At 37.2% G+C, this 22,329-nt stretch overlaps 1 protein-coding gene and 1 non-coding gene across 4 annotated transcripts in view; both read left to right on the forward strand.

The window, feature by feature from the left end:
* The window catches only part of EIF3A (eukaryotic translation initiation factor 3 subunit A), a 36,304-nt gene that overhangs the window by 12,384 nt on the left and 1,591 nt on the right, over positions 1–22,329 (forward strand). The window contains exons 8-22 of one of the 3 annotated variants that reach the window (XM_075504449.1): positions 431–535; positions 1,343–1,441; positions 2,146–2,262; positions 3,372–3,557; positions 6,339–6,686; positions 7,240–7,344; positions 9,150–9,263; positions 9,553–9,675; positions 10,667–10,820; positions 11,872–12,056; positions 13,843–13,931; positions 18,272–18,892; positions 18,923–19,083; positions 20,445–20,619; positions 21,077–21,246. In XM_075504449.1, the coding sequence (XP_075360564.1) occupies positions 431–535; positions 1,343–1,441; positions 2,146–2,262; positions 3,372–3,557; positions 6,339–6,686; positions 7,240–7,344; positions 9,150–9,263; positions 9,553–9,675; positions 10,667–10,820; positions 11,872–12,056; positions 13,843–13,931; positions 18,272–18,892; positions 18,923–19,083; positions 20,445–20,619; positions 21,077–21,246 (2,752 nt within the window). Of the gene's footprint in view, positions 1–430; positions 536–1,342; positions 1,442–2,145; positions 2,263–3,371; positions 3,558–6,338; positions 6,687–7,239; positions 7,345–9,149; positions 9,264–9,552; positions 9,676–10,666; positions 10,821–11,871; positions 12,057–13,842; positions 13,932–18,271; positions 19,084–20,444; positions 20,620–21,076; positions 21,247–22,329 lie in introns of all 3 variants that reach the window. The other 2 variants (XM_075504450.1, XM_075504448.1) reach the window with 2 other exon arrangements.
* LOC142411980 (small nucleolar RNA SNORA19) lies at positions 1,819–1,951 on the forward strand. The gene has a single exon (XR_012776339.1). It is a non-coding gene; the product is annotated as a small nucleolar RNA SNORA19 (small nucleolar RNA).

Below are 22,329 nucleotides of genomic sequence, written 5' to 3' on the forward strand. Positions count from 1 at the left end.
TTTACAATTTACGTTTATTCCTTCCTCTGGTACCTCTCCAGTTTGCCTTAAAACTACAATTTAAAACTTCAGAAGTTTACTCATGAATTGAGATGTGTGGTTTTAGTTTGGATGAGTGCCTACCTCTGTGTAGTAGGACTTGTGTCTTAGAAATGGCTAATAAGTTGAGGGTGGTAGTCTAGTCTAAATATTTGTCTTGTTTATATGGGTTTTTCTGTCTGCTTTTCCATTTTTAAATACAGTTAAGTGGTGTAGCATAGAGTTATTGTCATTGCAATTAAGAATGCTGTAATAAAAAATAAGTAGTCTCCTATATTAAAAGGTACATGTGGTGCCTATTTAAGTTCTTGAATATAAAATTCTTAAAGCATAACTACTTGTTAATATTGTATTTATTTTGAGATCTTTGGATTTTTTTTGTTGACTGTAGGTAAGGTTCAACGTCGTGCAATATGTTGTTCCAGAAGTGAAAGAACTTTACAACTGGCTTGAAGTAGACTTTCACCCGCTCAAGTTATGTAGCCGTGTCAGCAAGGTTAGTTTTGTAGCTCTGTGTGTATCGTAATTGGTCTTAACTAGTAGTCTGTTTTCTGACTATTGATTTGGGGTAATACCAACTAGCTTTTTCTATTGCCAGAATTTTCAATGGTAGGCTTTATTTGGTCAAATTCCATTACAATGACATGTACATAACATCTGATATACGTAGTATACCAGATTATTGAAATAGAATGAAAGTTAATTAAGGTCCCTGGGGTGCTATTCAGAGGGCCCCCTATAAAGGTGCAGAGTTTTCAGAACGTATCAGAAGGTCTTACTGGTGGAGATGATGCTGAGTTAAATTTTGTTTAAAGATGCAGAAATGAGAAAACTGTGTGTGCGCACACATGCATATGCATGCAAGTGGGTTGTGTGGGAAGTGGAAGATATACCCATTACTGTTTCTACTATTAAAATGTAGAGTATTGGGAGGTAAAGCAATGAGAGAGCTATCGATTAGGTTAATGTAAATTCTGCAACTGATGAAGCACATCATGTTCTTTTTCTTTGATAGTGGGAACAAAGATATTTGAGGTGCTAAAAAGAACTTGAAGGTAAATTAGCAGTGTGGTAAATGTTGCCAGTACTGTCAGTCGCCTTCATACAAAAAATGTTAGCTATCCATTATAAATAAGTGTTCTGATCAAAAGATACAATTCAGTAAAACAATGTAGTATCTGGACAGAGGTGCTGTTGTTTCATGAGCTGTAAACCGGCCGTATTTAAGAACCATGCTTCGTACTTTAATGTTGAAGTTTTTAAGGGTTGATGTAGATAGAGTAACTTTTCAGAATTTTTATAGGTTCTGAACTGGGTGAAAGACCAAGCTGAAAAGGAACCTGAACTGCAGCTGTATGTTCCTCACCTGCAAAACAATACCATTCTTCGCCTTCTGCAGCAGGTATGAGTAAAGAAAATGTATGTTCATAAGTATACATAAGTTAGAAAATGGAAGAACATTTGGAAGAACATTAAGTTGGGAACTTCTATGCTGAAGTAAATTTTTCCCATCAAACAGAAGACCATTATGATTTTGACATTCTTGTTTCCAGTATATAACCTGTATCTTCAGGTTTGTACATCATTTTGGTACAGCCGTAGTAGCTATACTTAATAGTGGTTGCATACAGTGGCATAATCTCTTGCCTAGATTCCCTTCATTACGAATCTATGATGTCTTATTTAAGGTAATTCATCGTTTCTTAAAACTCTTTTTGGAGTAAGGTCTGGGTGGGATATTTTGTCTTTGGGTTTTTTTGTGTCTAGGTGTTTTATAAAATGCACATTTCATTGACCTGCTTTCATTACAAGTGACGAGCAGTGTTATTTCTGATGTGCTAAAGAAATAGTTGAAGGCTAATTAGCAGCATAGCTGTATGTAGTTACTGCTGCCAGTCTCCTTCATACAAAGAAGCCATTTAATCTTAGGTTAAGTTTGTATACAGTACAGAAATAGAATCCTGAAAGAGTGTTTGTAATTGTATTAATATGTATACATTCATTTATTGACGATTTAGTAAGTTAGCTTTAGAGCCTGTGCAACAACTTTTATTTCTGATCTCTCTTTAATGAGGAAAAATACCTGATGTTTCTGTTCACATACAGGTGGCCCAGATTTATCAAAGCATTGAATTTTCTCGTCTGGCTACCCTGGTTCCTTTTGTTGATGCTTTCCAGCTGGAACGTAATATCGTTGATGCAGCCAGACATTGTGATTTACAAGTAAGTGCTGTAAAACGACTTCTGTGAAATGATGTGTGGATTCATGTGTATTACATTGGATGAAAACTAACTGGTTGACATTGAACTCAAGGAAGACAATAGATTCTGATAGATGGAGATAAACTAGGGTAAACGATGTATGTGACAATATATTAAGAACTGACGATTATTTGCATTCTGCTGTGTATTTTTGATTTAGGTCAACAACCATTAATGTAAATCCAGTAGAAGTAAAAGTTGAAATAAGATTTGCTGAAACTTGCCCTGAGAGCCCCAGTTGTTTAGTCCAGAATATCCTGAAGCAAGTCTAACAAACAGGGATGCGAATTTCTGACTATGCTGAATTAGTTGTGCAAGACTGAAGAGCTAGCAGTCACTGATGGTGGTTTTTGTCTAACCAAGTGACTGAAATAAAACACCAATGTTTGAAATGTGCACCAATGTCTGAGATGTTTCAGCTGCTGTTGAAGATTGCGTTGTTGGTAAAGTTGTCTGTATTAAAAGAATGACAGCCTGTAATGAAATGTTTAAGCTGGTGATGAGATACAAGTAGTTTTTACTTGAGGTTGGTTAGTAATTATCCATTTAGGTTTTTAGTTGAGATTGCTTGGTAATTATCCATTTAGGTTTTTAGTTGAGATTGCTTAGTAATTATCCATTTAGGTTTTTAGATAAAGCTGAGTTAATTCATTTAGGATAACACAGAACTTCAGCTTATATTTTAGATGTGTTGAAATTGTCTGCCTTGAAATCAGGATTCGTTTCACATATTGCTAATGTGGAGGAAGAGGCAAGAATGATTTGTCTTGCAGTGCTTATTTCATAGAATCATAGAAAGTTCAGCCTCTTCCAGCGAGATTTTTTTTTTTTTTTTTTTAATAAGCCATGAAAATGAAACAAAATTTTATTCACAGTGCTATTTTTCTTCTTCTAATTTGGCATGTCTCTTAGTCTGGTATAGGAAAAAAAAATATTTTTCTTTTTTTTAGTATTTTCTGCTTAGAGCTTTTGTTGACTCATATTGGTCATAGGCAGAGCGACAGAGAAATTATTTAAAAGTAATAAATAATACAAGCTTTTTTCTTCTTATTACTGTTTTTTTTGCAAAGGTTCGCCTTGATCATACTACCCGGACACTGAGTTTTGGCTCAGATTTGAATTACAGTACTAGAGAAGATGCTCCACTAGGCCCTCAACTACAAAGCATGCCTTCTGAGCAAATTAGAAATCAATTGACTGCTATGTCCTCAGCTCTGGCTAAGGCTCTAGCAGTCATTAAGCCTCCTCACTTACTGGTAAGTCATTTTAAATCTTCTGAAAATGTTGACAAACACACACACAGGGTTGTGTGATGTTTATCTGTTGCCCTTATGCAGCCTTTTGTTATTTTTTTGCTTGTTTGATCAACTGCTCATTCCAGTAATCTGTTTTCAGTGCAGTGGTAATCAATATTGTTACTGCTGTCCCCTCCCTTCAGAACAAATAATTGATCCTTGAGGTGTTAATACATACAAACATAGTGTAACATTACTGTATTTATTAATGACAAAGTATCCTTCTGCATCTGTTACACGCTCACCTGTTCTAATAGATCTAAATTTTCTGGTTTAGCAAGACAAGCTTGTTTTGAAGTTGTGAGATCATGCTTGAATATTACACCAAGGAGTTACTTGGTTTACCTTTCCTTGACGTAGGAAAGGCACTGAGCATCTAATGATTAATTTAACGTGACATTGCAAGGATTTGAGTAGGTAGCAATTGGTGCTTTTGTACACTTGTTTATTTTCAGAAGTGTGTTGCTCTGGTTTTCAGAGCATTGTGGTAACGATCTATGATCTAGTTTGACAGTAATGATGGGCTGCATTTATATACTTGTGGATTAAGGGGAAACGTAAGCTAGTAACTCGACACTTTATACCAAAGCTTTATATTTTAATGAATGTGTTTTCTCAGATTAGATGTACTTTTTAATTTCATTTTTTTCAGCCTGGTGGTAGTCAGCTATTTGTGCTTGTGAAGAAGTCATTCTTAAATGCACTCAACTAGGTAGTGTTTGGTCATAACTAAAATCATGTCAAAATGTACACAAGAGGCCTGACTTTAAATTGCCGGCCTTGCATATATCAGGTTTAGGATATACCACAAAATAACTTACCCATAGATGGGCCTACAGAGCTAGGATTTGTTTAAAATTTTGTATGCATTTTTGAAAATCCAAGAGCTTGGTTTCTTTATTCTTCCTGGAGAAACTGCTGTTGTGAAGAACCTGGAATGTAACTTCATAGTGGAATCTAAAAACATGAACAAAAGATCCCACAACTCAAGAACTGACCTGTTCTTGTCACTCCCTGTCCTCCTCACTGGGGCTGTTGGCTTCAAGGTCGGACTCACCGATGAGCTCACGTTTCAGGTTCTCCAGAGCCCTTTGGAGCAAGGTGTAAATCACTCTTGAATTTCCAGCATGCTTTGGTCATGGCAAGCTAAACCTTCACTTCTCTTAAAAGAGCAGTGGTAATTTTTTCTTTTGCTTTATGTTTATGAAAGATTTCATAGCAAACACATCGAATAATTTTTCCATATGGAAAAAAGGCTGATAGCAAGATGTCCATGTTAGATTCTTTATCCGGGTTGAAATACTAAGTAATATTCTTAAAATATAAACACACAAAGTAAGACTGTATCATGACACCTAATGCTAGCTTACTTAAGTTAGCTTGAACATATATTAACTGTTTTACAGCATTTAAGATAAAAGTATTTCCATGTAGGTTTTCCCCTAAAAAGATTTTTATTAATGATTGGTATTAGGTGGATTGTTGGTTTGAAAGAAAAGGCATGCTTTATCTGTACATTCATAGATAGAAATGACAAATAGTCTTACACTTGACATGTTAGTGCAATTGGCTGAGTAAGACATAAACGCTAGTAATTACGCTTGTAAAATTGGAGTACAGTATCAAGGTTAATATTGATCTGTGTGGTTAGAGAAGCTACAGAACAAGTTGATATCCTTTTTTCCTTTGCTATTCAGATCAAAAGTTTTCACTTTTTTCAGGTGCTTAAAAACTTTTCTGTCAAATTTGTTATAATTCACAAAATCGTTAAATTCATCTAAAGCTTTTCATTTTTGTGTTTCTGGCACCTCCGTTTAAGTGCTTGCAGATGTGCAACAAAGTATGGATGTTTCAGTGTTTTTGTTGAATGCCCTAGAAGTGACAGATTACTAAAAATACCTCTGAGCTAGCTCACATTTCAAAAGCAGCATGACTGAGGGAGCATAGCAAGCTGATTGGGCTGCAGCGTTTTGCTGCTTGCTGGACTGATTAAAATGGGCAGCTCCCTGAGCAGGCACAATTTATACCTTTTTGTGTGTACAGCATGAATATGAAGAACTGTATAGGTACTCTGGAGGAGAATGGTGGGGGGTGAAAAGGCTGCTTAAAGAATAGTCTATATGCTAGTGTGTAGAAGTCCAGTGCTTTTTATAATTTAATTAAAATTGTTTTATAGACAATGTTTATACCTAAATTGTTGACTCGCCAGTTTTTTATCATCTCACAGATAGTGCTTTGTGTCAATTAAGATATTTTTCTCTTATGTTAGTGTGTTTGGAAAAAACCAAAACTTTAAAAACAAGGGAGCTTTGGTGAAGTACACTACATGTGGTGGTATACTTGCTAACACATGCTGAGACAAACAAGATTGACGCTCCGTCCCGCCCCCCCCCCCCCCCCCCCCCCCCCCTTCAGTTAGGGTCTTACATATCACTAACATACAGGTGTGCAATACTTTTGGACAGAAAAAAGTGTGAAAATATCATATCTAATATGTGTTGCAGAATATTGTCTGATACAGACAACTTTCTCCATTTGCATGTGGTTCTAGTCAGTGAATACTACCTTGTTATGCCACTTGGATGAGTGATTAGATTTGTCATTACAGTTGTATTTCCATGCAGTTGGCAAGTTTAGAGAATAAAACTAACCTTGAGTTTTCTTTTGAGAAGCATTTACTATGCTTTCTGCCTTTTTAGAGAAGGTACTTACATCATTGTCTTATCCTTAATTTAAATTCAGCAAGAGAAGGAAGAACAACATCAGCTGGCTGTCACTGCCTTCCTAAAAAATTCAAGGAAGGAGCATCAGCGTATTCTTGCACGTCGTCAAACTATAGAGGAGAGAAAAGAGCGCCTTGAAAGTTTAAACATTCAGCGTGAAAAAGAAGAACTGGAACAACGTGAAGCAGAATTACAAAAAGTCCGTAAGGCTGAAGAAGAGAGACTGCGCCAGGAGGCAAAGGAAAGAGAGAAGGAGCGTATCCTGCAAGAGCATGAACAAATCAAGAAGAAGACTGTTCGTGAGCGCTTGGAGCAGATTAAGAAGACTGAACTGGGAGCCAAAGCATTTAAAGATATTGATATTGAGGTAGACAATTTATTATTGAAGTTTTGAGTTATGTTTTATGCTTTTGGTGTTATAGTGCTAGGCTGCCTGAATTTCATGTTCTTTACTAGTTTTATACTGTAACTGGTCTTATAAACAGTCCCTCTTAAAAATGAGACAGGCAGTTTGACACTGAAATATTTAATTTGCTCAACAGTGTAAGTAAACCTTAATACTGAGTTTGGATAGGACCTTTTTTTACCTAGAGGAATTAAGTCCAGCTGTGGGGTTTTTTTTCCCCCCTTGTTGTTTAAACAATATCTGAAATGCAGAATAAACCTCCAGATCCCATTTTATGGTACTTGGACTGTGTCGCAATTAAAAATCAAGCTACAAATCCTCTAGAGAGCTTGAAAAATAAAATACAAGTTATCCAGAAGAGAGGAAAAGAAACTGAGAATGTTTCTGAAGCAAATTACTTTAAAAGTAAAGGGGAAAACTGCAGAGAAACTTAAATAAACAAACAAACAAACCATATTTCTGACAGAAAAAAATGTTTGCTTTATTTTGTATTGATAACTTTACTTGGTTGTAGGATCTTGAAGAATTGGATCCTGACTTCATTATGGCTAAACAAGTTGAACAGCTTGAAAAAGAAAAGAAGGAACTCCAGGAACGTCTGAAGAATCAGGAGAAAAAGGTACAAAGTAGGAAGCGTGCAAAACCATGTCTGTACAACACTTCAGTTACTGATTGTGAACTCCTGTATTGATACATATGTATCTATATACACACTCACTCTTATATAATATTGATGTTGAAAATGTTACTGTATGAAACTGAAAAAAGGTAAATGTGTTAAAAACCAACTGAGTTTCTAGTATCAGTGCACAAATCTGTTCTATTAGTAGAGTTGATTTGAAGAAGGACCCTTAAGCTGTATGTGAACTGAGTCTTAGTTGGGAAGACTTGTAGTTGGAAAATGTTCAGGGAAGATTAAATGTTCACAGAAGGTGAGGCCATTACAGAGAAGCTAAATTTACTTAGTTGTATTAGTCCTCAGTGAAACAGAGGAAATTCCACTGCTAGAGCCCTTCTAGATTGCAGAAGAGTACCTGCCTGAAACTTGGGTGAGTATAAAAGTGTGAGGAACATCTTGTCATAGTAAATAGAAATGTATAGGCTGGGCAAAGTGAAAGTCAGCCAGGACTTCCCACAGTATTCAAAAATGAAACAGAGGTTATATGATACAGTTGGTAATTCAAGTCTCTTAAAACTGGCTTGATACTAGAAAGATGAAAGTTACTTAACAAGGTTCCAACGAGGATCTTTAATGCTGTGGGCCTGTAAGCCGGAGCAAAGTAGTAGAAAATTTAGCAGTAGAATTAGTTGCCACCTGGGTAAATATGACCTACCCAGAAAGGTCAGCACAGCTTCTATAAAAGAATTGTAAGCCAGGGCTTCCTCTTGGAGTTCTCTGAAGCTGTCAAAACAAACATATGAGTAAGGGTGATCTGGTTTGTGTAACTAAGTTGGATTTTCCAAAAAGCTTTTTATAAAGTTCTTCACCAAAGAAAACTTATCAGGTGTGGGATAAAAGGAAGAGTCTTTGAATGATGTTTAGTTTAGATAGATATACTTTATGTAGGGAAAGTGGGGGAAAAAAAAATATCCCCCAATCTTTAGCTTTACATTTTAAATGATGGGCTCCAAACTTAAAGTTCTTAGTCAGCAATGAGAACCTGGTGGTTCTGCATCTCAAGCACTGTGTGCAGTTCTAGTCTTTTTATCTCAAAAGGATGTGGTTGAACTGGAAGTTTGAGAGGAGGCCAACAAGAATTATCAGTGATGTGGATTGGCTTCCGTGTAAGAAATGTCTATGTAAATTAGTACCCCTACATCTGAAAGACTTCTGAAGAGAGGATGTGGTAGCAGTCTATATGACTGTACCTGTTGTAACAGCTGACGATGGGAAGCAGTTGTTCTTGCACTGACTGCAAGGGTTAGTGAACTAGGAAGCATCAAATGAAGCTAGTAGGAGCCATGTTCAGAACTATTTGTAGGGAGAAGGTGGGTCTTCATGTGCTGAGCCAGAGACACACAGGAGTTCTTTCCAAAGTATGTTGTTGTATATGAAAAACTTCTTTGAGTTCAAAAGGACAAGAGGAGAAATCCACCAATGCCTTCTAAATACAAAAGAACTTCAACACAGGAAATCCCGGGAGCTGAAAATTGATGAAGCTGAGAGAGTATTGTATATATGCCTGCCTCTATTCTTGCATCCTTGTCTAGGAGTGCACTTAGTTGCCAGTGGTAGAGGTAGGTTCTTGGTTAGGTGGACCTTTGATGTGGTCCAACATGGTTGCTCTTATGTAACAATAATATGTCAGATATATTGGAGACACCTTCAGATATTGGGGTTTTCTTTGGGGGATGCTGAAGATTGAGTCTTCCAGATTTGGTCTTTGCATTATGACATGCTAAAGGTATGTTATCTTTATTTAGATTGACTATTTTGAAAGAGCGAAGCGCTTGGAAGAAATTCCTTTAATAAAGACTGCATATGAAGAACAAAGAGTGCATGATATGGAGCTGTGGGAGCAACAGGAAGAAGAAAGGGTAAGAATTTTTTGTTCAGGTGATAAAATCCATTAGCAATGAATGAAAAATAGTGGTTTCGCACTGTCTTTTTTTTTTTCCCAGCTCAATTCAAGGGAAGAAGAGAAAAAGTTTGTATTGAATGAAATGTTAACTTTGCAATTTCATTATGCCTAGTGGACAGTAGTTTCTTCCAGCTTGGATCTGAAAGAGGAAAAGATAATTTCTCTTTCTTGTGGCTGAAGTAGATTGGATACAAATACATAGGAAGATTTTACTTTGTAATACTTTTTATGTTATCTATTTTTAGATCACCACTTTGCAGTTGGAGCGTGAGAAAGCCCTTGAGCACAAGAACAGACTCTCAAGGATGTTGGAGGATAGAGATTTATTTGAAGCCAGGCTCAAAGCATCACGACGAACAGTTTACGAGGTACATGAGAGATGGTATTATAATAAAACATTCCCCTAAGATGAGGAATTAAACTTGTGACCTAGTGATTCTTCATGAAAACTAGAAACAAATTAGTATCTATAGTGGCTCAGAATTATGGAATTGTTTATTTTCTGCTTTGACTAAAAAACAAAAAACCCCAAAAACCAACTTGCACCCATTCTTGGGTATTATTGCTTACAATTTTTGACAACTGTGGAATAGCTTATATGGAAAATAGTTATCTAAAAGATAGTTAAATTATTTATTTCAATACAGCTATTTGTAGGAGATCATTGGGTAGCATATGAGCAGCCAGCGCTATCTGTACACATACTTGGATTGACTGTGGTGATGGGATAATACTGACAATAATATTGAAGCCGAGAAATAGATAGAAATAAGTGTCAGTTGCTTTTTTTAATCCTTTTGTTTGAATCTGGAAATTATTTTGATAGTCCAAGTATTTAGTACTTCAAGTTATGTCTTATGTTTGCAAAATTTAATAACAAATTAGACCACGAGAGCAGGGAAAGAACTGTGCCTTTGTTCCTTGCTCTCCATTTTTAAAATTTTTTTGCTGAGGCTGTTTGTAGCTTTGATTATTTGGCTACGTTGCAATAAGTACTGGTTTAAAAAGGGGGGGGGGTGGGGCAAAAGATGTATTTTAACATGTTAAGTAACTGCATATGATTCTTTGCAACATTATAGATAATTTTAGGTAATGTATTTACTTTCCTGAAAAAGCAGTTGAGGGACTAAAATTGTGCATGCTGATTGCCTGTCTTCTAAGTAGGAGTATATTCCCTTATGTGAAATTTATTGCAGAAAAGGTTGAAATGGCAAACAGGTAGTTGTTTTTCAGTGGAGCAAAGTTAATATGTTGCTGTTGGTTTGTGTTTCTGTGCAGCTTTATTTAGCAATTTGTGTAACTGTCTAGCTCTTAAACATTACAGTTCTGGTGGCTTCATGTGTATTCTTTGTATTTCAGGATAAACTCAAGCAGTTCCAGGAACGGTTAGCAGAAGAGAGGCGTAATCGTTTGGAGGAACGCAAGAAACAACGCAAAGAAGAGAGACGCATTACTTATTATAGAGAGAAGGAGGAAGAGGAGCAAAGATTACGAGAAGAACAGCTGCTTAAAGGTATAATTGAGAACGTGATTATTTTATCTTTTGCATCCTTGACCCATTCCAGATGTGTACGCAGCTAAATTCTGGTTTCCCTGTTTCACTATATTGGAGGAAGTTTCTTCATGTTCAGTCAGTGGTGAAGGCTGTGTTCATTGCTATTAGATACTGTACCTTTACATATTGCCTAATGCACCTTCTGAATGCTTACGCGTGCAGTGTAGAGATGAAGGTAAAGCTTTATAGGAGGAAGGGAAAATGAAAGCAAATGAGCGCTTCCTGCCTTCCCCTTCTCCCAGACATGAATAGAGGAGGAGATAAAGTAAGGGAGGCTAATGAAAAATTGAGTCTTTGATTTTAGTCGTTTAGTTTGAGTTCTGGCCACTTGTTTGTGCACATTCTTAAAGAGAATAGAAAGGGAACATTGGTGTCAGATCAAGAACTAAAATTATAAGTGACTCGCACACCTTTCTTTGTGAATTGCTTTGTCTGGTAGCCCGTTTCAAAGCTTTAAAAGAGAAGAGGTGATGAGCATCCTGTAAGGTAAATTTCTTTCCTACTTGTCACTTGGCAGATGAAGATTTTATGTGTCAGAGTTCATAATCATGCAATATTTAAAAATCAAACCAACAAAACCCAAGCAGTCCTGAATATCAAATTTCTGATGCTGCTAGTTGATATTTTTGTTTGACCATTTCTAAGGAAGGGATCCTCTATGATGCTTGAGGTAGTTACTGATATTTTAGCTGGCACATTTGTGGTCTATACACTAAATAAACGTACAGGTACATTTTCTTTCCTTCCTCGCTAGCAGCTATTGTTCAGGATGTCAGGTTAATGGATGTATCAAGGTTTTCTTTCCTATTGCTTTGGAGTTAGGATACTTCCAGAAAACAGATTCTATGGTTATACACATCCTGTGAAATGCTTACTTACCTTTTTTTTTTTTTTTTTTTTTTTTCCTTTGGTCAAAAGGGAGAGATTGTATTTTGTAACCTTTCTGTGGATACAACAAAGTAACGGAATTTATTGTGGTAATACCTTCTATTTATTTTCTTAATTGCAGAGCGTGAGGAAAAGGAACGCATTGAGCGTGAGAAACGTGAGCAGGAACAGCGTGAATACCAGGAACGTGTCAAAAAGCTAGAAGAACTGGAGAAGAAAAAACGTCAAAGAGAAATGGAGATAGAAGAAAGAGAGCGTCGTCGAGAAGAAGAAAGGAGAGGTCTGGATGACCCATTTTCAAGAAAGGTAGGCAAATACTTGCAGATTTGTTTTCTTTTGGACTGCTCCTTCTTCTGTAGATTATTTGAAAGAAGACGGTAGCATTGTAAAATCATAGGCTAAAATTTTTTTTTTGTAAGTTGTAGCAGAAGTGGCTAATTTAATAGTTAAGTGATTGTCACTTAGTTTCAGCTCGCTATCAGGGATCTGGAGTCTGTAGTTTAGTAATAAAGTGAAAGAAAGACTACTAAGATCTCCAAGCTGTTTAAAAACTAAACAAATAAAGACTAAAATAAATATTGAATAAAACTTTCTTTAACGCAAAAGAGGAAAGCTATATTGGAAGCAAGTATAGTGACTCATGCCAAAGTCAGGAATTAGAGTAGATACTGAAGGAAAATCCCAGACTAAACATAAAAGCATAGTTTTATATTTTACAAGAAATATGCCATAACATAAAACATAAAAACAAGAGGTGTGTGCAACTTTCCATTTACAAATATAAGTATTGGGGAAACTCATTATCCCAGTCTAACAGGAAACAAAGCAAAAGTTATTTGCAAATAAATGTTTAATGATTTAACAAAATGTAAATGAGTACCACAAACCTTCTATGCTCCCACTTTTTCAGAGCTTATCAATAAGAGAACTAGTTTTGAATTTCATCCCCTATAGCCATTGTCTTTGTTTAATGCATACTTAATTGAGTAACGCTGTGAAGATAAGTGATCAGAGCTTGTATAAATTTTGATTATTTACCTGATAGACTATCATCACTGGTATTTTTCACATAAGAGGTACTCCTTGCCATGGGCACTTGATTATATGGAAAAGCTGACTCAGGTTCTGAGAAAGATACCTGTACCACTTGAAAAATGCCATTTGCATTTTTGGGATTCTTTGCTCACCCTTGTTTTTTGGGGTCATTTCTACAATCAGGTTGTCGAAAACATTTGAGTAGACACTCATGGAGCAGTGGATATGTGAGATCTTGTGCAACCTGTGTATTTCCCCATATTGAAGTGTAGACTTTGACAAATAACACTTTTCAAAGAGCAGTTTAAAACCAGAAGTTGTGTGAGTGTGAGATCAGATATTTTATATGGTTTACCTAATTTGCTTCTTGTGGTGGAATTAAGGAATAAACAGTTGTGTTAGAAATAGTTTAAATGGTTTGTCTTTGTCCAGCAATGGGGAGAGACGTTTTGCCTTTATTTAAGAAAAATACTGATTATTGCTTTGCCCTGCATCTAGCAACCTGTGTGAATCACAAATACTTCACTTGTTCTGTGCACTGAGGTACCATGTTAATGTTGTATAAACCTGGAACAAAATGGTCTCTGCTACAGAGAGCTTTCAGTTTGTTCAGTTACATTTTTTGATCTGGTTAGAAAGCACAAAACCAAATCATGTTTTGAATTAATTCCTACTGTCATTAAGCAGCAGGAAAGTGAAACTGTTAAAATTGTTACCACCTGTGTTAACACCTGTGTTAACAGGTGGTAGCTATGGCTCACTGTAGCTATTGTTCATGCACTTGTTCATAAACTTTTTAGTGTATTTGCATGTATCCTACCCTATTAGTAAAGTATGTGTCACAAAGGGGACCATATTGTTTTTAAACTCTGCCAGAAACAATAGTCAGTTAAGACCGAACTTAAGTTATTCAAACTCCTGATAGTTCAGTATTCTCCACAATGTAACAAGTGAGTTTTTAATGACATAGTATGTTCTGAAAGGAGTAAATTATATTTTGAAAATCTTCATTTTAAAGCATTCAGAGAGAATGTTCTTAATTTCTTATGACATACAGGAATCTCGGTGGGGTGACAGGGAGTCTGAAAGCTCTTGGAGAAGAGGTGGCGAGACAGAATCTGAGTGGCGACGAGCACCAGTGGAAAGGTAATTGTAGGGTTACTAAGCAACAGTTGTATTGGGCTCAAAATGTGTAGGCTCTCTTTTTATTGCTATTGCTAAAGCTGCGCTAACTGAATAATATCTCATGCCTTTACACCTCTGAAAGTTACCTTCTGTTTAAAAATTGCTTTGTAAGGATCTCAAAATGAGAGAGAGGTTTTATCTTGGAACTGCATTCAGATAACATTCCTGTTTTATTTAGCTTAGATATGTGGAGACTACCAGCCACCTTCTGCACCTGATAAACAACTTGCTTACTTGGTTTCTTTCTTAAAAATTTCTGTCCCACGCGAACATTGGTTTCAGTTGTATAAGTACAGAATGGGGAAGGATGACAAACAAATGCAGGGTTCCTGGATGATGAAACTGTTTGCGATTTTCCATGAAGAAAACTGACAGTAATGTATAAGAATAGTAAAGTCAAAATTCAGAGTCTTAAACTATTTAACTCCCAGAGTGAGTCACAGAACAGAAAATATATGCCATAGACTAAAATACAATTCTGAAAGACTGTATTGAACAGAGAAGGAGGGATTTCTGAAAAAAGAATATTCTGAAGGTACTTTGCACTTAAAAAAACAAAAACCAAAAACCAAACAAAACAACAACAAAAAACCCAAATGCTTGTTCACATCTATATATTTTAGGGGGGTTGGATATGTTCAGTAATAATGAAGACTGTTTATACAGTTGTAGAAAAGAAGATCTTTAAGATTTGTCGATCCCTCTGCTCCACAACAGGATGAACTGTGCCTAAAATATTTCTGATGCACGTCTAGTTGTTCTTAAAAGCCTGTGCTGATGGAGATATCACTGCTTGTTCCAATTGGCAGTATGTTTTATTGCTAAATTAGCCTTCCAAGTAGATAGATTTTTATAAATGTCTAACCTTAATTTCCAGTGCACCAATTTAAATCCATTAGAGCTTACTCTGACTCCAGTGTGTGAGCAGATTAATTTACACTCTCTCTCTAGTAATTTCTTCTAACATATTTGAGGAGTATGATCTTTTGATAAACAAAATAGTCTTTCAGTCTTTCCTTAAAAGCTGTGTTGCCATTCTTGGTGGTGATCCACTTTCTCATGAATTGCAAAATCAAAAATTGGATGAAACTCCTGGGTGAAGCCTTTAACTACTAACAGATTGCAGAAGTGTTTAATGCATCTATTTATAGGCTTCAATGTGATTTACTCCCCCTCCCACCCCCCCCAAATGACACAGGTGCCCCGTATTCATTTTTGAATCATTATAGCATAGAGTTTTTCTGAATAAGTGTTGTCTTAGTCATTTCTCATTCAACTTTGTAGAAATTGAGATGAGTGACTGCTGAGGAGTTAAAATTAGGTATACTTTGGATTATTATGTAGCATGTTCAGTAAAACTTCCTTCACTCTTTTACTAAGAGGAATATACTGAGAAATAGTAAAAGAAAATACTGATAACAATCAAAATTAATCTCTCTATGGAATTTTAAGTAAAACTGAATGTTTCTCCTTTTTTTTTTTCTTTTTTTGCCAAACTTGGAAAATAGCAAAGTAATAAAAGTGATTATGCTCAAACATAACTGCAGAAGAAAGGTGTAATTCGGCATTCTTTAGAAGACTCCAGTCTAACTTCAGTTGGAGGTTAACCCTAAAGCAAAAATATGTTGGATACACACACAGCAGTGCAATTCTAACTGTAACTGAGTAAAATAATTCCAAAATGTATTTCTGAATCAAGTGATAAAGGCAGTAACATAGAGGACAGAGCATCAGATTTAATTTGCAGCATGTATCTAGTTCTAAGTACAGCTATTGGATATATGTATTAAAATGTCCTTATGAAGGCTAGTACAAGGAGAGAAGCTATAAAAGGTGTCTCGCAGACATTAATTTCTCATGGAAATGGCACAGTCCTGGCGTTGCATGCCATATTGATACACAGGTCCTTACAGTCATGGAGCAACCAGTTGTACTATGCAGCAATCCCCAGAGTACTGGATTCCAGGTGATCGGCATGTTCCAGTGTTCTCAGTCTTTTCCATACCATAGTTTCAGTTACAAGAAAAAACAAGATTATAGAAGGGCAGGAGAGTCCAGAAAGGGCTGTCTGTCTCTTGGACAGCTAGTGGCTTTATTATAACTAGACTGTGAGTATTTGCTTTGTTCCTTCACTGTGCAGGAAAGGTAGTTATTGTAAGAAACAAAAGAGGAAAATAAAACTAATGATCTTTCTGTGGTAGATGTAATAAAATTTTATAAGGAAGATAAAGTCAATCCTGATATAAAAAAAATATTACAAATATTGTGATTGCAGGAAAAAGAGGTTAACATAAAAGTGCTATGTAGGAGTTAAATTAAAAGCCAGTTGGTTTAGCAGAAAAAGTCATTTTATGGTGGTACCTCTTGTTCAAGTCATAAACCTGTAACAGTGGTAGACACTATAGTGTGAACTTCGCCAGCAAATTTCTGCTTTATTTGGGAACGCTGTCCACATGCTTTTAGCTCTTGTAGATCTGTGTGTAGGGTTTTTAGAGGTTATTGAAAAATGGGTTATATAATAGTAACTGGATTGCATTACTACCAGTGACTGCCATTGAATAATATTCTTAATATTCATGCATCCCTCTGTTGTTATTAATTTATCAGATGCTGTTTGACTCTTAATTTCAGTAACCTTTTAAAGTGGGAGTTAGGTTTCTAAGAGGGAAAGAAGGACAAAAACTGAAATATGAACACTAAAGTGAGAGGGAAAGAAGGACAAAAGCTAAATATGAACACTAAAGTTGTCAAACGGGAAAAAATATAAAAACAACAGATGAATAATTCCATCTGCAAGTAATAGTTTAAAAATTAGAGTAGTAATAGTTTAAAAATAATAGTTAAAAAAATAGATTTAAAAATCTTAAAACCCTGAAGCAGTACCTGAGTATGAATGAATTAAATACTTGTTCATTTGATGAACTTTATAACCATTTCTCTACATGTTTTTTACATCAAAATAATCAGATTTTTCAAAGGCGATTATCCAATTTGAGTCTAAATGGAAGTTAACAATCTCCATGTCTTGTTTTTATTTCACAGCTCAATGATAATTGCATTCTCCCTTACTCTTCCAAAACTAGGAAATACACTGCTCACAATTCCTCAAAAATCTTGAGATGCAGAGTTGTCACAAACTGTTGCCTCTTTGTTCTCACCTCTTGGAGTCCTACATCTGTTGTTTTGTAGCAAGTCATTGCTGTTCTTTTGTTTACATTTTAGTAGCATAGTGGATTTCTAAACCTGTGGGGTTATTTGTTTTGGTTTGGTTTTGATTTTTTTTTTTTTTTTTTTTTAATCCGTGAGATTTAACTCCAGTTTCTCTTCTCTTGCCAAGAAGCAGGCACCAGTACATCTCTATGATGTACTATTGCTTGTTTCTTCTTATTGCTGAGTAACTAGCTTAGGAAGGTTAATTTCCTAAAATAAAGAAATTAATCTGGTGACAAAGCCAAGGTTTGTGTTTTAAATATATGTGTAAAATCCATAGACATTAAACTAAATGGTGTGTCCGGAGAAGTGACAGGAGTGGAAGGCTCTAACCGTTGTTCAGCAGTGTCTGATCCTTTCAGTGTTACAAATCCAAACATATTTCAAAGATGAACTGATGACTCAATAGCCCAGAGAAAATTCTCACCAATTCTTTACTTCCCACATACATCCTAGTAAGGAGAGTTCATGCAAGCACTGACAGCCTTCCAGAGCCTGGCGCACCCTGCTTGCCGTCAGGGAGTAGCAGTGGATTGAGTCATGAGTTTACTGCGTTGTCCTGCTGTATCTAGTTGTGGATGCTTGTCAGTGAGGGTATTGCCAGTCTGTTGGGCTGGAACTGTGCCAAAGCATATGAAAGCAGGGATTGGACTGTAGGGTTGGCATGTGTGTGAAGAAGGGGGGATACCTACTTGATGGTTGTGGTTTTTTTAATACTGGTTCTTTGAGACTTAGCTTGAGTTTGTCAAATTAGGCTTGGTGTAAAAGCCAAACCTCTTATATGTTGTGTTGCACAGATAACCAACAGTGGACTGTAGTTATCCCCTTCAAACTGTAGTTTTGAAGGAGATAATAAACTGTTCAGTCTTTACTGAAGCTGTAGGGATGGTGACCTACCACTTTCCCATAGCAGTGAAGGCAATTAGAACGTGTGCATTAGAAAACTGCAAGTTCTGTAAATGTATTTGCAACCACACATCAAGTGGATACGTTCAGAAATGGCCTTGAGGGGTTCAGTACTGTCGATCTAATACGTAAAGCTTTCCTGGATGTCAGCTTCTACTTTTTGCTCATTCCCTATGGTTTTACAGAGATTGGCGCCGAGGAGAAGCAAGAGATGATGAAAGATCTTTCCGACGAGGGGATGATCTGCCCCGACGAGGAGATGATCTGCCCCGACGAGGGGATGATCTGCCGCGACGTGGTGCTGCAGAAGAAAAGGAACGTTCTTCTATGGAATCAACAGAGGACAGGCCACCTAGGCGTGAAGGGGATGAAGACAGGCCACCTAGGCGTGAAGGGGATGAGGACAGGCCGCCCAGGCGTGGATTGGATGAGGACAGGCTGCCCAGGCGTGGTTTGGATGATGATAGAGGGAGCTGGCGGGCTGCAGATGACGACAGGGGTCCCAGGCGTGCTTTGGATGACGACAGGCCACCCAGGCGTGCTTTGGATGACGACAGGCCACCCAGGCGTGCTTTGGATGACGACAGGCCACCCAGGCGCGGCTTGGACGATGACAGAGGCAGTTGGCGTGCAGCAGATGACGACAGAGGACCCAGACGTGGGCTGGATGACGACAGGCCACCCAGACGGGCTTTGGATGATGACAGGCCACCCAGGCGTGGGCTGGATGATGACCGGGGCAGCTGGCGCGCCGCAGACGACGACAGGGGTCCCAGGCGCGGGATGGATGACGACAGGGGTCCCAGGCGCGGGATGGATGACGACAGGGGTCCCAGGCGCGGGATGGATGATGACAGGATGTCAAGGCGTGATGATGACAGGGGACCGTGGCGTAGCGCAGATGATGACAGGCTCTCCAGACGAGATGATGACAGGGGTCCATGGCGTAGCAGTGATGATTCAAGGCCAGGTCCTTGGAGACCATTTGGTAAACCAGGTAAAATATAATAATATAATAATCTTCCCTCCAAAGCATGTGTTAACCTAGTAGATAATGGATGTAATGTACTTGGTGTCAGAGATGGGAGAATCAACTCTGAAAATGTCTGGATTAACTTGGTTAATGTGGACACTCCTTTACTTAGTATAATTAAGCCTTTTAATTTGGTTGAATTAAAAAAAAAAAAAAATGCAGCAGTGTTTATTGCTTGCCTGGAAGATGGCTAAAGGTCACATAGTAATGCTGGTAATTTACCTATGTGCAAAACCAAAATATACAAGTTGAATGCTCTGATGGGAGAGAAACGTTCTCACTAGATTAGCACACCTTGGTCTCTTTCCCTGCCCCCCTCTATATGTCTGAAATTAACCTCCTTCTAAGGAGGATTTTGATACATCATTCAAGTGGGTCTGGTTTTGATAAGCTTTTTTTGTGTACAAAGATATTCCTCTTTTTGTCATTCCTTTTTTGCTTTTGTGTCTACCTTTCTTGAAAATCCTGCCTTGAGCAGGACCTTCTGAGGTCCCTTATAATCTGAATTACCCTATTCTTACATAGTTTATTTCTAGTCTTAAGTCTTGTTGATGGTGACTACTACAACTGTTTCTGGTTCTTTTCAGAACTGTTGGTGATGTTTAAATGTTAGATATGATTTTGATTTCCTGGTTCTTTTTTAGAAAAAAAACTGGTTCTTTTTCCTGGTTCAGATTTATGTATTCACAGGTGCCACATCAACTTTTATAGACGCTAATTCTGTAATCCAAACCCATAGAAAAGTTATTGTAAATCTTGATACTCGCACTCCAATAGCTTTCTCCTTTTTCCTATTTAAAGAAAAAGCAGGCTACGTAATAAAGAACTCCCATTCATAAATAACTGAATGATATTGCAGGATGTGCTGTGTAAGTAGATGGTAAACAATAGTCATATTTTAAAGTAGTGCTTTAGAAAGCAGTAAGTTCTTAAAAAATTTGCTTGCCTAAAATCTCCTCACTTGTAGATTTTCACAAAGGAATCTGCTGAGCTACCCCCTTTACTTCTTCCTGCACTTGTTTTGCACAAGACCCTTGAGGAGTTTGTGGTTTCTGACTGAAAACTGCAGGGTGTAATCAGCTCTGCTAAACTGTTACAGACAGTCCTGATAGATGAGGTATATATTACTGTCTTTATATTAAGCAGTTTCTACAGTGTTTTGTATATGGCTCCCATTCAATGTGCGCACTTTTTACAAGCATCTGGAGTTGGATCCTCAGGGATCAAAACTTGAAAAACCAGTTTCTAAGAGGGAAGTAAAGGATTCTTTGTCTACAGAGAGATCAGAGGTCAGTCAGAAATTCCTTTCACTGTGTTTCTTATAGGGGGATGGAGGGAACGAGAAAAGGCTCGTGAGGATAGCTGGGGGCCTCCCCGAGACTCCAGACCTCCAGGAGACCGTGAATGGGATAGAGACAAAGATCGTGATGAAAATGAGAAAGACCGTGAATTTGATAGAGAGAGAGATTTTGATCGAGATGATCGCTTCAGGCGTCCCAGGTTTGACTTCTCTGTTTAAATACTTCTAGAATGTTTCTGTTAAAAATAAAAAAAAAAATGCCTTGCTGATAAAGAAATAATGTGACATCGCCAAGTGAAAGGAACAGTGGTTGGTTTGTATGAAATTAAGCACTTTAAGGCAGTAAATGGATAATGGCATTTTGGGGGCTTCTTTGTTTATTATTTTTAAGAAGACGTTAACTGTTTACAGAAGGAATCCCAAAATGCTTTACTGCTTTTAAATATATATATATATTTTTTTTTTTTTTAAACCTGTTACCAAAGAATTTCATGTTAGGCTCCAGAAAAACAGAAAAGGGTTTGGAAATATGTCAGTATATTAAATAGAGACCCACTGGGCCTGAAAAGATCTGTGTTGTGATTTATTATTGCTTCTTTCCATAGCAAAAGTAAAATCTTAACGTTTAGTCTTATTTTATGTTTTGAATGGCAAAAGGGATGATGCTGGTTGGAGAAGAGGGCCAGCTGAGGAAACTTCTAGCTGGAGAGATTCAAGTCGTCGTGAAGAATGGGACAGAGGTGGTCGTGACATGAGAGATCGACGTGCTGATGACAGAGATCCACCCATCAGAAGAGGACCACCACTCAGATCTGACCGCGAAGAACGTATGTTTATTTTAGTACTCCTAAAGGCTTACATTCATTATAGGGCCTTCATGTTACTCTGACAGTGCTAGGATGTGGTAAAATGGGAATAAGTTGTATTTTCAGCCACTTAAACTCCCTTTGCTTAAGCAAAGTAATAGAAAGAAGCTTTAGTGTAATTGAGAATTTTTCCTTGAATCTTAACTTTTTTTAGTTGCACTTTTTTCTATCATAGTAGCATTTCACATCTGCGGTAGAAGGATAACATCTTAAGTATGCAGTTTTTATAGTAGGATTATGTTCAGGGTGAATGAAATTCCTGTACTTAAATTATCAAGATAGATGTCCCAGAAGGTAATTTCTGGCTCATTTCTTAAAACTGTTAACATGTGAGGGAAAGATTTCCAAACAAGGCCTGTGGGTTTCACACTATTAATGGTGAATTGATAGTGAATTTGATGAATAACCTATTTTAATTACATACATTAACCTGTTTTAATTATGTACACTTATTAGTCCTTTGCTGTGTTCTAAAAATACAATAACAGCAAATACATTTAGCCTGAGATACCACGTCTTCCAGTTCTGGCGTTCTCAGGTTCAGAATCTCACGTGGTCTCTGCCGTGAGTCTGGGTGCTCCCTGCACGTGGGAGGGTGCTGTCAGGCAGGTGGTCTCGGAGGGCAGACTGGAACGGAGTATGTCATACGGGACTTCAGCTGGCAGAAAGGCTGAGAGCTCTCAATGGGGAGATTTGTTGTTTTTAATATATCAAGAAGTTTTGGGATTTGACTGTCTGGTTTGGTATTTGACACAGCTTTGTTCACATGTAGCTGGGATAGAATTCTTAACATCCTTTTGGTGGAAATGAACAATTTTTCATATAGTAAAGGATAGTGAATGCTGTTACCAGTGGAGTTGTGTAATCCAGTGCTGTTTATACCTCTGGTTTCAGTGGGCTGAAGAGTAATTTGCTGTCTTTTGAGTCAATGAACACTTAAACATTTTCCACAAGTGTTTTTAAGTTAGGATTTTTCTGTTTTCAGGGTTCAGTCATTTCTAAGGACAGGCTTTTGTGCTTTTAACTCTGATAATGATATAAGAA

Source organism: Mycteria americana, chromosome 6 (genome assembly GCF_035582795.1).
Source record: "Mycteria americana isolate JAX WOST 10 ecotype Jacksonville Zoo and Gardens chromosome 6, USCA_MyAme_1.0, whole genome shotgun sequence".
Classification (NCBI taxonomy): domain Eukaryota; kingdom Metazoa; phylum Chordata; class Aves; order Ciconiiformes; family Ciconiidae; genus Mycteria; species Mycteria americana.